The sequence below is a fragment of the Dendronephthya gigantea genome, unplaced genomic scaffold (assembly GCF_004324835.1).
Source record: "Dendronephthya gigantea isolate DGI-Jeju-01 unplaced genomic scaffold, DenGig_1.0 000001F, whole genome shotgun sequence".
NCBI classification, from domain to species: domain Eukaryota; kingdom Metazoa; phylum Cnidaria; class Anthozoa; order Malacalcyonacea; family Nephtheidae; genus Dendronephthya; species Dendronephthya gigantea.
The window spans coordinates 5,342,353-5,354,875 of NW_021163011.1; the positions used below are offsets into that span (position 1 = coordinate 5,342,353).

A 12,523-nucleotide genomic window follows, 5' to 3' on the forward strand; every position below is an offset into this window, starting at 1 on the left:
CGAGGAATTCCCGCCACAGAGATGATTACTCAGCATAAATCAGTTTACCACTTCAGTGACCATGCAATGAAATTTAAATATTTAGCAATGTAATTATATAATACCAGATGGATCATTCGCGAAATTTAAGTCTAGACTATATTAGCGCAGGTTGTGACCTTGAAGCAGTTTTTCATTTCTGGCTTTTAAACTGAAAGTGAGACGGTCTCTGATTCAGAATTATGCAACACTCTTAAGGCTAGTTTCCACTCAGGAAAAGTCTCCTTTGGATCGAAACGGACAGGAAAATTTCCTTTGTCGGTGAGTTCTCAGGCGGCGTTTATACAAAGAAAACTTTCCTGTCCTGTCCGATCCAAAGGAGAATTTTCCTGAGTGGAAACTAGCCTTCAACTTATACGTTATACACATTCCTTGACTTGGATAATTCAAATAGTCAAAACTCAAATTATGTGTTCAAGGAATCAAAGGCTTATTCATACAACCATGCAATTTTGTAGGATCCAATTCACTTCTGAAGATGTAATCCGGTACTGCATGATAAAGCAGCATTGCATTGGCTTTAGTTGATATATTTCTCATGCACGTCATTTATTAAATTGCAAGTTAAAAGACCATTAAACATCCATCAGAAGTGAATTGGATCCGACAAAATTGGATCGTGTAAACAGACTTCATTGAAGAGGATTTTTTCTTCTGGACTTCGTTCTAACAAATCAAGTAATATATACAACTGCCGATTTAAGGACTTGCTTTCTTTCTCTATCCATGGTTTTCTAACCAGTAAAGTCAAAATTAGAGAGTGGTATATGAATGCAACAAAACTAACCAGTTTAGTTTCCAATTATATGAAACGTACACAGTTGGCAATCAGCTTTTTCTTTCTAAAGCACACATTCCGAGTTTGTTTTTTTAATCCTCGTTTTTTAAAATCACGTTCATTGACCCGTCTATGTCAAATAACAAGGTAAGTTGGCCGGTTAAAACATGTTGACTGTGTTTGTCCCTGGTCAAAAATGTGCACTAAGTCAAGAGCATCCAAGGGCATTATATTTCAATGAATTTTCTTTCTATATAAACACACAAATTTCCTGAAATTTTTAATTACTTGTCAGCAGGCATTTACTGAAAATAAAGAAATCGAGTAGTTTACAAGTGAACAGGAAACATAATCTGTATATAGTTAAGGCATGCTTAAACACGTCTGAACTTGTTTGATCTTGATAATGCGTCGTATATAAAATTTAACATGTATCCAACTTCTTGTGTGCTTAAGACATAATCTATATTAAGTCTGAAACAAAAATCATGGACGTCCTGAAAGAATAAATCTTACAAAAAGCTTTAGAAGGCGACAAACTAGTCTATATTAAGATTTCAGTTGCCGTGGTTACGGATACTGACGACAGGTCGCCAACAATGAACAATCTAAGAAATTATATATGGGCTCAGAATTCGATAATATATTTTTATAACATAGATGCCTTGGTATCAATGCACGTATTTTTTTAGCTTCACGTTACACATAGTCATAGGTACTGCATGGGAAGAAGTCAAAGAACAGCAACGCAATGCCTATGCCTTAAACAATATTTGTATTACATATACATCAAGACAAAGTATTATCAAAGCTTGCCGGCATTATAGGCTATATCAAGTACATACAAGAAGATCAATTAAAGTTGCACATGACTATAGTATTAACAACAGGAATGTTCAATCATGTACAAAGGTACAAACTGCCGAATGAATGTGTTAAACGCGGAGGAAATGACGTTTGTTTGGCGGGAAAATGCATAAATTATCTTCATCATATTTCATCATGCGTACGAGCGCCCTTGCTCAGACATGTCTCAGCCGCCGATGCGGTAAAAGGTTGTTACTTTATCTGTGACTTTCGCTATTGACCACATTCTAACATATATAGCGAAATGGTTAAACGAAAAAATGAGGGACCAGACATTCGACCATCAGATAAGGTAAAAAAATGTCTGTTTGGCAAAGCAGACGAACACGAGAAGGAGGAAGAACATAGAAGAGTTCAACAAGATAATTTAATAAACCTTGAGAAGATGAAAGTGAAATATAATTATGATTTCATTGAGGAGAAACATCTAAGCTCTCCTAATGCACAGTATACAGTGGCCAAAGTTATCGAGGAATCTAAAGAGAAATATTTGAATACAGAGATAGCTTCAATATCTGTTGGCGATGCAGGCGTTCAAACATCAAGCAAGCTATCGATAACAACCCCTAACAAACAGTCTCTGAAGAAGAACGAATCTTCCAAAAGCAACTCATTGAACGGTACCCCAAACGAGAAAACTGGTAGTCGGGAAAGCAACAAGGTTATGGTAGACTCACAGGTAGACTCAGACACACAGTCTTAAAATAAGCTGGCGATATGTCGTGAATATTATTAATAATTTGATACTCAATTCCATGAATGAAGATTATGTGATGCAGCATTGCAACGACGCTGCTAATAGTGAAGCAACAACAGATCAGATCATTAGAGATGTGTTAAATGTATGGTATGCATGGTGATATGTTTTCATGTTGATATTCTGAGCTGCATGCATGAAATTGAAATAACTAAGATCAGACTCACAAACCAGCGTCGACATTGTCTACAGGCGTGTGTCACATTCGCTGGCAATGCCAAGCCAGCAGTGTCAAGTAAATTTGGTTTATTCGAATAATAATAATATTAATATGCTAAATCAATATTTAGAACCAAAATGCAGCATTACTAAGGCATGATTACATATATATTTGAACTGTAACTTCATTCTAATTGAACTGATAACATTATATTTATGATGCGTATGTATTTCAGTATAGTCATAGACATAGTCTATTGCCTTTGTAATCATACCAGGATATGATTTAACCAGGAACTGAAACACAACTTAATTCAGGTTGTAGACAAAGAGTTCCTCCGTAATTACTGTTGTTGTATAGTCTATATATAGAGTTTAGACTGATGCAACCAATATAGATAATGGTTTTACTGTAAATACTCTGACCTTAAAGATACTGCTCGGTACTGCCAGTCGAAGTCGTGACAATGCACACTATAACAGCAATTAGGTAACTGCTATTGTGTATTATCGCGTTTGTAAATAGAATTCTCAGGGTTAAAAACCATGTATATACTTCACATACTTCATAATTCATTATTGAAAATAATTAGAAGTTGCTGATTAAATCTATATTATAAAGCTAGACTAATTTAATTTGGCTCCGCTATACTGTCTACTGAATCAAATTATTCCAAAGCATAGACCTAGTTGTAATAACAATAGTTAATACTTTACATCGCCTCTATTTAGAAGTTCAGTTAGATTCACAAGAATGGCATCACGTGAACCACATAAAAATCAACGAGTTTTAGGTTTTCTCCCAACGACATAAGCTAAAATAATTTATCGATATGATGATATACCTAAGCGTGCCGAAGGTTTAGACTGTATATCAATCGTTTAATCAAGCAAGACAATACAGTCAATATACTTTCATTTTCATAAGCAAAAAATAATAATGTTTCATGCTGTGAATAACTTTATACCACGCATAGTCGCATAACTCATAAAGGCAAAGATATTTCTATAGAGTACTGTGTAATTTCATGATGATTTCAGTCTGAGAGCTAAACTGGCAAACAATAAATCACTCTAAGGTGACGTGATAAGACATTGAAAAGGTATTTCTTGCCATGTTTTAAACTCATCAAACATTTTCCGGATAAAAACATGGCAAAGCAAATAGTTTTACGCGTCCATCCGATTGAATTTTTAATAATGGTGTTTATAAACGCTTTACTCCTTCATATGTAGGAAACAAATGTTGTTTTAAATATTTTTGATAACAAATTAAGTCAATATGTGCAAAAAGTATGTTTGTTTCGTTTTGTTTTGTGTTTGACAAGGGTTGACTTTTGGTGCTAGTAAGGTAACCGGTTGCTTATTTACATAGTCCAGCCTGAACGTGCAAGAAGCACAACATGTGAATTTAGAGGTAAACATTTGATGACCATTTCGATATTTGTAACAAACTTCTGTCATCAAGTATAACGAAACACACGCAGCACGAACTTGTAAGATCCAGGGGGGATATGCGTTAAAATGTTTTGTGTTGCGTGATGTGCAGGGTGAGTGCATAGTGTGGTTATAATGAATTATAACTCCACTTGTGTTTACATTTTTTAACCTATATTTCATCCGACTTAGCTAGCTATATGAGGTGTCAAACAGAGCCCGTCTAAATCATTGGTTGTTGTACAATTTGCGATGACTGTCATATGCATATGGGATACTTGTTCATATTGACACTGCAGTAGTATCATGCATGAGGGCTTTATAATTATTTATACTATTCTCATCTGTGCGTACTCATTCGTTTACTGCATGCTCGTTTTCATAGAAAACAAGAAAGATTATGGCCGTTTTATGCTAAACTATAAAGTGTGCACGACAAGAGCAAAAGCAGGTAAACATGGCGTGTTGCATGTATAAACAGTAGACAGCATTATTGTCATGTCATCAGTCGCCAAAAAAATGAACCACCCGTGGTACAGCGATCAAATTTGTTTCCTGTTCATCTGCGTAAATCGCTAGGGAATCCCCTGTATTTAATATATATGGACATGCATGAGAAATGTAAAATTGTGTATTTCTCCTTGATCTGTATGTCGTTACAGTTAGGGCTGCTTTCCACTGTCGTTTTTTTCGCACGCGTATATACGTATGCATGCACGCACGTATATATAAAAACTTAAAACTATAACTTGTTGTATAATTAATTTTATGCCAGAAAAACACTCTAAATCATCAACAGAATCCAACCCTATGCATCTATTCAATCGTTGATTTCATAAGTATCATTTAAATTATTTTAAACTTTTACGTGCGTATACGTATATATACAACAGCCCTAAGGCTTATAGGCTGATAGTCATATACTCGAGATGTATTTGTAACTTCATGTATAGCTACGTTTGATGATTCTGATCACATGCACCTGCATGGCCAATATATTGCCATGACTACTGGCAGAAAACTTAAATGTTCACAAACACAGAGTCAGAGTGAAGTCAAGTGAAAAAACCATAAATAATAAAAAATATAAAAGATACATAAATGTTTCTACAATTTAGGGCAGCAATAGTTGTTTATGAGTATGAATATTATCTACAAAGTCAAGGCTATATGATTATTTATATATACATTCAAGAACCGTATTTTCCGTATATGCTCGGTTGAGAGCAGTTCACTGCTCGAAGTTGGTTTTACAACATAAAATTTATGCATATGTTATATGAGTAAAACCATAAGCAACATCATGTTTCAAAATCAGATCCCGTTTCGTCTAATGAAAAGTATTCCATGCATGTACCAGTCTTGAATTGCCCTTGCATTGAAATAGTTCTACATTTTCACAAACAAAATCTGAAAGTATATATGTAGATATATATAAACATACAATATCGTGCTTTAGCTTCAACACTTCACTATAATCAGAATTACAAATTACATGCAATCATTAATTCCGGATGTTCGTAACGTGCATATAAATGCACCAAATGAAGTCGTGAAAAACTAAATAGATCGATACGTGGCTAGAAATTGTCCAAATTAAAGCGGGTTCGTACTCTTCTTCCGCGTTAGAAGTTGACAATGAAACACTAGTTAGTAATTGACCTGATTTATGCACTAAAATGGAAACAAGTTCGTTTAATGATTTAAGAGTACGATTATTTGAATGTTTCATGAAAGACAATGGATGCATCTATGCATGTCAGCCAGTCATGATCAGCAGGATGTCCTCATAACCTTGGAAACAAGCCATTTAAAGAGATCAAATAACCGCGTCGGTAGTAAATTCATTTATAACGTACAGCCGCGTAGTACTACGCATAAAAACTTCATAGTTAACGGCATTGATCTTCTAAAGGACGTTAAATATTTATCAAAATTTAAGCGATTCGTAAGCGTAAGATCGGGATGAGCGATAGGAGAGGTGCCAACGTCCGCCGAAGGTTGTTTGACGATTCAGCAACGAACGAGGGCTGTGAACAGTTGAACAATATAAATGGCGACGAAGGCAACGAACAGCTTCTGGATCGCAAGCAAGAAGAATGGAACTTTGATTTTCGAAACGGTCATCCTTTACCAGGCCGTTATGCGTGGCAGGCAGTTGAGAACAGTTCACTAGCAGAATCTAGTTTTACACCAATAACATCCAGAGGCAGAACAAGAGCAAGCAACAATGAATCAATTGGAAGTGCAAGACATACAACATCTACAAGACAGGATACAAGCAGGATTGCAGAGACTAGCACGAGCAGATATTCACCGTATAACCTAAGAAGCCGGTCGAGAGGAGGACGTAATAGCAATGAAAGAGGATTTCTCCCAATAGGATATACAAACAGAGATCGAAGCAGTTCTAGATCATCAAACACATCAAATGAAAGACTTGAGGGCGACGTTAGGACATGACCTCAAAAGGTTTCAACGATGACCTCTTTACATTGTTCTTTTTAGCTTTATTTAAATAGCTCTATGAACTCTAGAGTCTGGTATTTTGTTCTGGTTCCCTAAATGTGTAAATAATTCATAAAATAAACATGTGGGACGTTAAATATAAGTTACATAGAAATAATTATGTCTGACGGTAATTGAAGGTATCTTAAAATAATATATTCGATAAACGTATTGCCTATTGTCTGAAGCAATCATCTTTATGACTAGAAAAGCATGCAGATATAAAGATTGCGGTTTGATTTATTTCAGCGAAGACAGTTACTGCATGTTTTAGTGTCACATATAGCTGTAGCAATTGCTTGCATTTCTCCACGTGCTCGTCTTGAACTTGAACAAATGCAATATATAACCTTTCTCCGAAATAGTTCGTTGCATGAATGTCTTCACAGGATAGCGTTCCGTTTGTGAGGCTTTCCAGACATGTTCGAACTTGTCATAAAATCGGGTACAGCTGAGTACACAAATGCAGGTTTATATATGTAAGGTCTCGAATCAATCAACAGTGGACATCAAGTAACGATATTGCTATAAAGACGTTCGATTCTTTGATATAAAACTGTAAGCTTGCAAAATGAGGAAATGAGGTAGACTAGTTCACTGTACTAAGGAGGCATATAGACATTAGTCACATTATACATTTGATTAGACAATATAGCAATGTTACAGTGTTATAATGGTGTTATGAGGTCGCAGTATCCTGCCGGTTTATACATAAGTAATATGAAGGATTGATTCTTGTATTGTGATGTTCCTAAGATTCTTGTATACACCTATCGTGATTCGTGGGCGAATAAAACTAATAACTTTTTTAACTAAATTTTAAAAATCACATGAACTCTATACGTCTATGTAAGCAAAGCTAACTTGTCATGTCAGTCACATGCATAGTTATAAGGAAAGACTATCAATATCAAAGTATAGAGCGTTTTATGTTAACACTTCAAACCACAGCTCAAACGATGCATGTCATGGCGCGCTCAGTCGGTTGTGTGGCTTCATGTACTACGGCGCATGCATGCACCATTCATTGCTATTGGAACTGGCCGGGTCTCAAGACAAAAGTAGGCTCAAAATATGTCGAGATGAATTCTTCTTTCTTCTTTGTAAAATTATTGCTTCTGCATGCAATCAATCACTTGGCGTCCAGCTAGTATAATTATTGAAATGACTATATAGTTTCGTGCATAATGATTAATGGGTGTAATTATATATTTGTTAGCTTACTTAAAGTCGTATTTGTAACTAATCCTTCTAATCCGTAGTGACAATAATTTATTTTTATGATCAAATTCAACAAAAAGTTGCTGACGCTATGTTATATCACAGTTATATTAGTAAAATAATATTAGCACCGAGCGAGAGGCGTCACCAACATTTTCCCGCACATGCAATGATTGTATAAGAGGCTTACCACGTACTTGAACAAAAAAATGCCTAACCCCCATTGCCCTTTTCCCACGGGGGGAAGGAATCGAGCCCAGTACTCGCCCGTAGAAGTTGGGATATTACAAGCGACAAATGATATAAATATATTAATACTACAAGACCGCGGATATCATTCGAAATATGTGACATTTATATGTATTTAATCTGCTTTCTATGCAGGTGTTGGAAATCGGCACGTGCCTTCTTTCAAAGACATTGCCTTATGCCCTATTTTGAAAGTGCCCCTGAAAGCTTGAGCCTCAAATATTGCTACGATCGATCAAACAGGTTATTACGGAAGCGAAATCAATCCGGCGGGCAAAGACGGGTGAGCGGTTGTGACACTAAACGGTAAGCATCACAAAAATAAACATTTTTTGAACAGAGACACAGTGAAACAGATTCTTCAAAAAAATCGAACGCAATATGTCAACCTTAATTAACACCAGGTTGTTAAAAAATTGAATCATTATCGAGGAAACGTATGATGGAAATCTCGACATCTAGGAAATGTCACATTGGATGATGAAGATTTCCAAAAAATTAAATTGTACGACTTTGTTTTTAGGGGTTGTGCCATGGAAGAATACAACCATGTGCGTCAACTGTTTTTAAACAAAATCGTTCATTCTTCAACAAGAAAGACCGACGTAGGAATCGCATTTCCACTGATATATGTAATACGATATACCAACCATTACATACTATTTTCTCACATATTTTGTCTAGCTTGGCCCAAGCATGTTTAAGTATTTGTTTTGATATGATATAAACCACCCACAAACAGTTGACGGCCACTTTGATCCTTGAAAATCGTCTATTGTCGTAAGGTACGGTCGTTCATATTCTGGACTAAAAATTTTGTTTTTGCGGGAAATCATGTTTATTTGAATGTTCATCGATGCAGTGGATTAATTAGCCTTCTTAATTCCATTATGAGAAAAGCTTTTTCCAATAATGCATCATTAATTATGCCCACATTAAAATCATTACGTCATTAAATTGCGTTTTAATTATCTCCATGGCAACAAATAGAATTGACAAGGCAAAGACTACATTGTTGAATTACTTTTGAAAACATAAAAATGGCTATAATGACTTTGTTCTCATTTTTTTTACTACTTATTATAAGTAAATCATCAGGTAAGCGGATTGTTGATGATATTCTATAGTTTTTATGAATCATTTTTGTTATGTCCATGATTTCGGAAAATCGGGTCTCGGTCTTCATTGAAAATTGTTCGCATGGTCATTTACTATGCTAATTCACTCGTTGACATTTATTAAAAGAAAATCCCACATGTAATTTACGTATTCTGTGCCTGAAGTATCAGGCTCGTATTGAGTTTTGACAGCTCAGCAGTTTTTATAATTATGGAACATTTGTATGTTTAGGTTTTCAAGCAGGGCAACACGGTCCAACGATACTAGATACTAGTTCCCCACCTGTTGTCTATACTGAGCGTGGGAAATCAATTCGCATTAAGTGTGACTACCACGCTGAGCCAGAACCCAAAGTTAACTGGATAAAGAATGGTGTTGAAATTCGTCATAACTGTGATACGTGTATCGCGAAAGTGAAAGTACAAGCAGAAACAAGCATCTTAGAAATCACACCCTACTTAAAAGAGGATTTTGGAGATTATGAATGCCGCGTTCGTAACATATATGGTTCTTCTAAGATGAAAGTATCTTTGAAAGAGACTGGTAAGAAAGAGTATCACAATTTTTATTTTCTAGGAAGGAAAATGTTTATTGAGGCCAGTGGCTGGCTAATTTCTCTATACAGTATACTTGCCCAGCAAGTATTTTTCTGTAAATACGGGTCAAACTTTGAAGCCAGTAACACCCATTTTAGAACTGCGACAAACTAGATGCGAGAAAGAGAGATTGCTGTCGGCAGATCCACGAAAAAAGCGTGCATTTCGCCCAACTTGCGACGAAGATGGATCGTATCATGACGTACAATGTTCAATAGAACATGACTTATGTTGGTGTGTCAACAAATATGGCAAGAAAACTCTAGATGTGATTGATGGCTCTAATGGCTTACGCTGTTTTGCACCAAAAGGTATAGTAAGATTATTATTTATAAATCTATGAGGCCAGTGTACATCTCACAGCTTGACAATCACGATCGCATCTGTCCGCCTTGATCAAGGCAGTGTGGCTTTTGAACATTGACACATGGACAACCAAAGTATTCAACCCTCTTTGGTAACGTGAGTTTTGTATTCAATCAATTGCTAATGCAAGAAAAGCCTGGTTTTCCGTGATCACAATGGGTCAGGTGGGGGTCTGTTCGCCCCAGGGGCCCCAAAAAACGAAGGGAGAAATCAGTGTTTTTTATTAATCTTATGTAAATTATAGCTCTATGCATTGTGTTTCATTCACGGCAGTGATTTTCATTTTAGATTTATCTGTGGTGGCTATCGTTGTTTTAACTCAGGGTATTTTGGTGACAATAGTACTTATTGATCAGATTATAAATGCATTTGGCTATAAAAATTACAGTGTCTACGGGGCTCTCATGAAATATTACGGGCAGCGTGTGTTGGTACCCAAGAAAAGATGTGAGTATAATGATATATTTGTCATACATATAATATACCATGCTGGCAATGGATGGTGCATAATAGAGATCCTGATTTGCGCAATACTGCATGTGCTTACTGTTTAAAATCATGAAAGTTATTAGATTTTGACCATTTATACTAGTCTTTAGGGTTTCTTTTAGAATAACCCAATATGATGTTTCTTATACCATTACTATATTTACCAGTAAAAATATGATACTTGACATAACACTAACAGCGTGCTTATTCATACCATTGGTGATTACTGAGACGAAGTGTTATGCCTTTTTGCATGTAGGTAAAGTTCTTAAAAAAGAGATGCAAGAAAACAATATGAAATGGAGACCATTGCCTGCTGTACCTGGAAATGTTCAGAAAAAAAAGAAAAGAAAAATGCCACATAAAGATAAAGTCCTAAATATAAATTAAATACAAGTAGAAACATGATCAGAAGGTGAAATATTTTTCCTTGGTATAAACACAGGTATAAATTTTGGAAAGTAAAAGAAAAATGTAAAAACACCAATATACTTTAATGACCTATGTTTATGTCATGGCTTATTTTATTTATTTTAGCAACAAGATAGGGCCCATTTGTGCGAGCGGTGCATAACACTATGCATCAAAATAGATTTTTCACTTTTTTAACGTTAAACTGATAAATTTGTGAGAGACTAAGCAACAAACAAGTTTGTAGATGGACAGAGGATCAAAATATTGCAAGCTAAAGGAAATGAAATATTTGAAATGAACATGATGACAAAATACACTATATCAGTTTTGTGGAAAAACTACATTTATTGCATAGAGATTTCAATCAGCAGAAACCTCCATCTTCATCAGTTTTATGAAATATACAACTCAAAAACTGATTTGCTCAAAATAAAAAGCCCAAGATGTAATGTAGACTATGAAACAATACATGCCTGTAACTCATGTGGCAATTAGAAACTTCACTCTGTATTCTCATGCAATTATACTGAACCACCTCAGTAAAAGATGTTAATATCTGCATTAATTTTAAAAGTATTAAAATGAGGTGTATACCATTTTTGGCATACAACTGGTATGTGGTTAAGCATGCACAACCAGTTTTGCATTAACCTTTCACATCATGTTTTATCCAATGTTTTCTTTTTTTACCCGCACTAGTCGTCACTTCATCATCATCACCTGTCCCTAAAGCAGTAGTTAAAGCAGTTGCCCCACCATCACAGTTTAAAAGCATAATTGAACTGCAAACAGCAGATAGGTTGTCTAGAACATAAAATTATAAAAAAAGAATAAATAAATTGCAGGACCATAGTCTACAGTGTATATGAGAGGAAAATTGGTACAAATTCAGAATTAACATAATGAATAAACATGTTGTATCTAGACAGATAAATTATACAAAAACAAACTTACAAGCTGGTGTTGAGAGAGGCCTAGTGACATCATTTCTATTTAAAATGTCTTGAATCTTATTGTTTAAACTGAAATTGAAAATTTGAGAGGGGAATTATTTATAATCTCCAATGTATAATCGCAAGATGAATTGTTTGGATTGCTACACATATAACCATTACCAACCATTGTTTATCAGCTACACCAAGTATAGATACTGTTCTGGCATGTTTCACTACAGTTAAGATAAAATCAGCTTGAGGATTGAAGAGAGCGAAATTCAATCAGCAAATGCTCTAGCTTTAAACCTACATGAAAAATATACCTATTTTAAAAAATCGATTTTCTACTGCTTACCTTGACATGCTCTTCCTATATTTTTCTATGAGAAAACACAAAAAGAAACATTTATATAAATATGATTCGAGACAACAAATAAAGTGCACCACAACCTACCCTTAGTTTAGTTGAGAATTTTAAATTTGACCGAATATATCGAAGACTTCTTGCCCCACTTACAAATGGCAGCATGATGAAAAGCAAACAGTGGAACGAGTGGATGGAATATGGAATATATTGCTGCGACCGCGC

At 35.3% G+C, this 12,523-nt stretch overlaps 3 protein-coding genes across 3 annotated transcripts; 2 read left to right on the forward strand and 1 right to left on the reverse strand.

Moving 5' to 3' along the window:
* The first annotated feature begins 5,674 nt into the window (after positions 1-5,674).
* Positions 5,675-6,714, forward strand: LOC114528931. The gene has a single exon (XM_028550643.1). The coding sequence runs from the start codon at positions 6,003-6,005 to the stop codon at positions 6,498-6,500; it is 498 nt and encodes a 165-aa protein (XP_028406444.1). The 5' UTR covers positions 5,675-6,002; the 3' UTR covers positions 6,501-6,714.
* A 2,277-nt stretch (positions 6,715-8,991) lies between these two features.
* Positions 8,992-10,993, forward strand: LOC114530983. Its single transcript, XM_028552611.1, has 5 exons — positions 8,992-9,015; positions 9,326-9,677; positions 9,829-10,041; positions 10,385-10,543; positions 10,845-10,993. The coding sequence occupies exons 1-5, from the start codon at positions 8,992-8,994 to the stop codon at positions 10,973-10,975; spliced, it is 879 nt and encodes a 292-aa protein (XP_028408412.1). The 3' UTR covers positions 10,976-10,993.
* A 320-nt stretch (positions 10,994-11,313) lies between these two features.
* LOC114529011 lies at positions 11,314-12,513 on the reverse strand. The gene is made up of 5 exons (XM_028550741.1): positions 12,389-12,513; positions 12,290-12,314; positions 12,119-12,167; positions 11,954-12,021; positions 11,314-11,803 (listed from the first exon to the last, which is right to left on the reverse strand). The coding sequence occupies exons 1-5, from the start codon at positions 12,461-12,463 to the stop codon at positions 11,646-11,648; spliced, it is 375 nt and encodes a 124-aa protein (XP_028406542.1). The 5' UTR covers positions 12,464-12,513; the 3' UTR covers positions 11,314-11,645.
* Positions 12,514-12,523: the final 10 nt, after the last annotated feature.

Bases quoted from the DNA above. Each gene is read 5' to 3' on its own strand.
- LOC114528931 (XM_028550643.1), top strand. From the start codon at position 6,003: ATGAGCGATAGGAGAGGTGCCAACGTCCGCCGAAGGTTGTTTGACGAT.
- LOC114530983 (XM_028552611.1), top strand. From the start codon at position 8,992: ATGGCAACAAATAGAATTGACAAG. The intron at 9,678-9,828 runs GTAAGAAAGAGT...CACCCATTTTAG, and splicing joins AGTATCTTTGAAAGAGACTG to AACTGCGACAAACTAGATGC. The intron at 10,042-10,384 runs GTATAGTAAGAT...TTTTCATTTTAG, and splicing joins ACGCTGTTTTGCACCAAAAG to ATTTATCTGTGGTGGCTATC.
- LOC114529011 (XM_028550741.1), bottom strand. From the start codon at position 12,463: ATGCTGCCATTTGTAAGTGGGGCAAGAAGTCTTCGATATATTCGGTCA. The intron at 12,315-12,388 runs GTAGGTTGTGGT...GTTTTCTCATAG, and splicing joins AATTCTCAACTAAACTAAGG to AAAAATATAGGAAGAGCATG. The intron at 11,804-11,953 runs GTAAGTTTGTTT...TTTATGTTCTAG, and splicing joins GCCTCTCTCAACACCAGCTT to ACAACCTATCTGCTGTTTGC.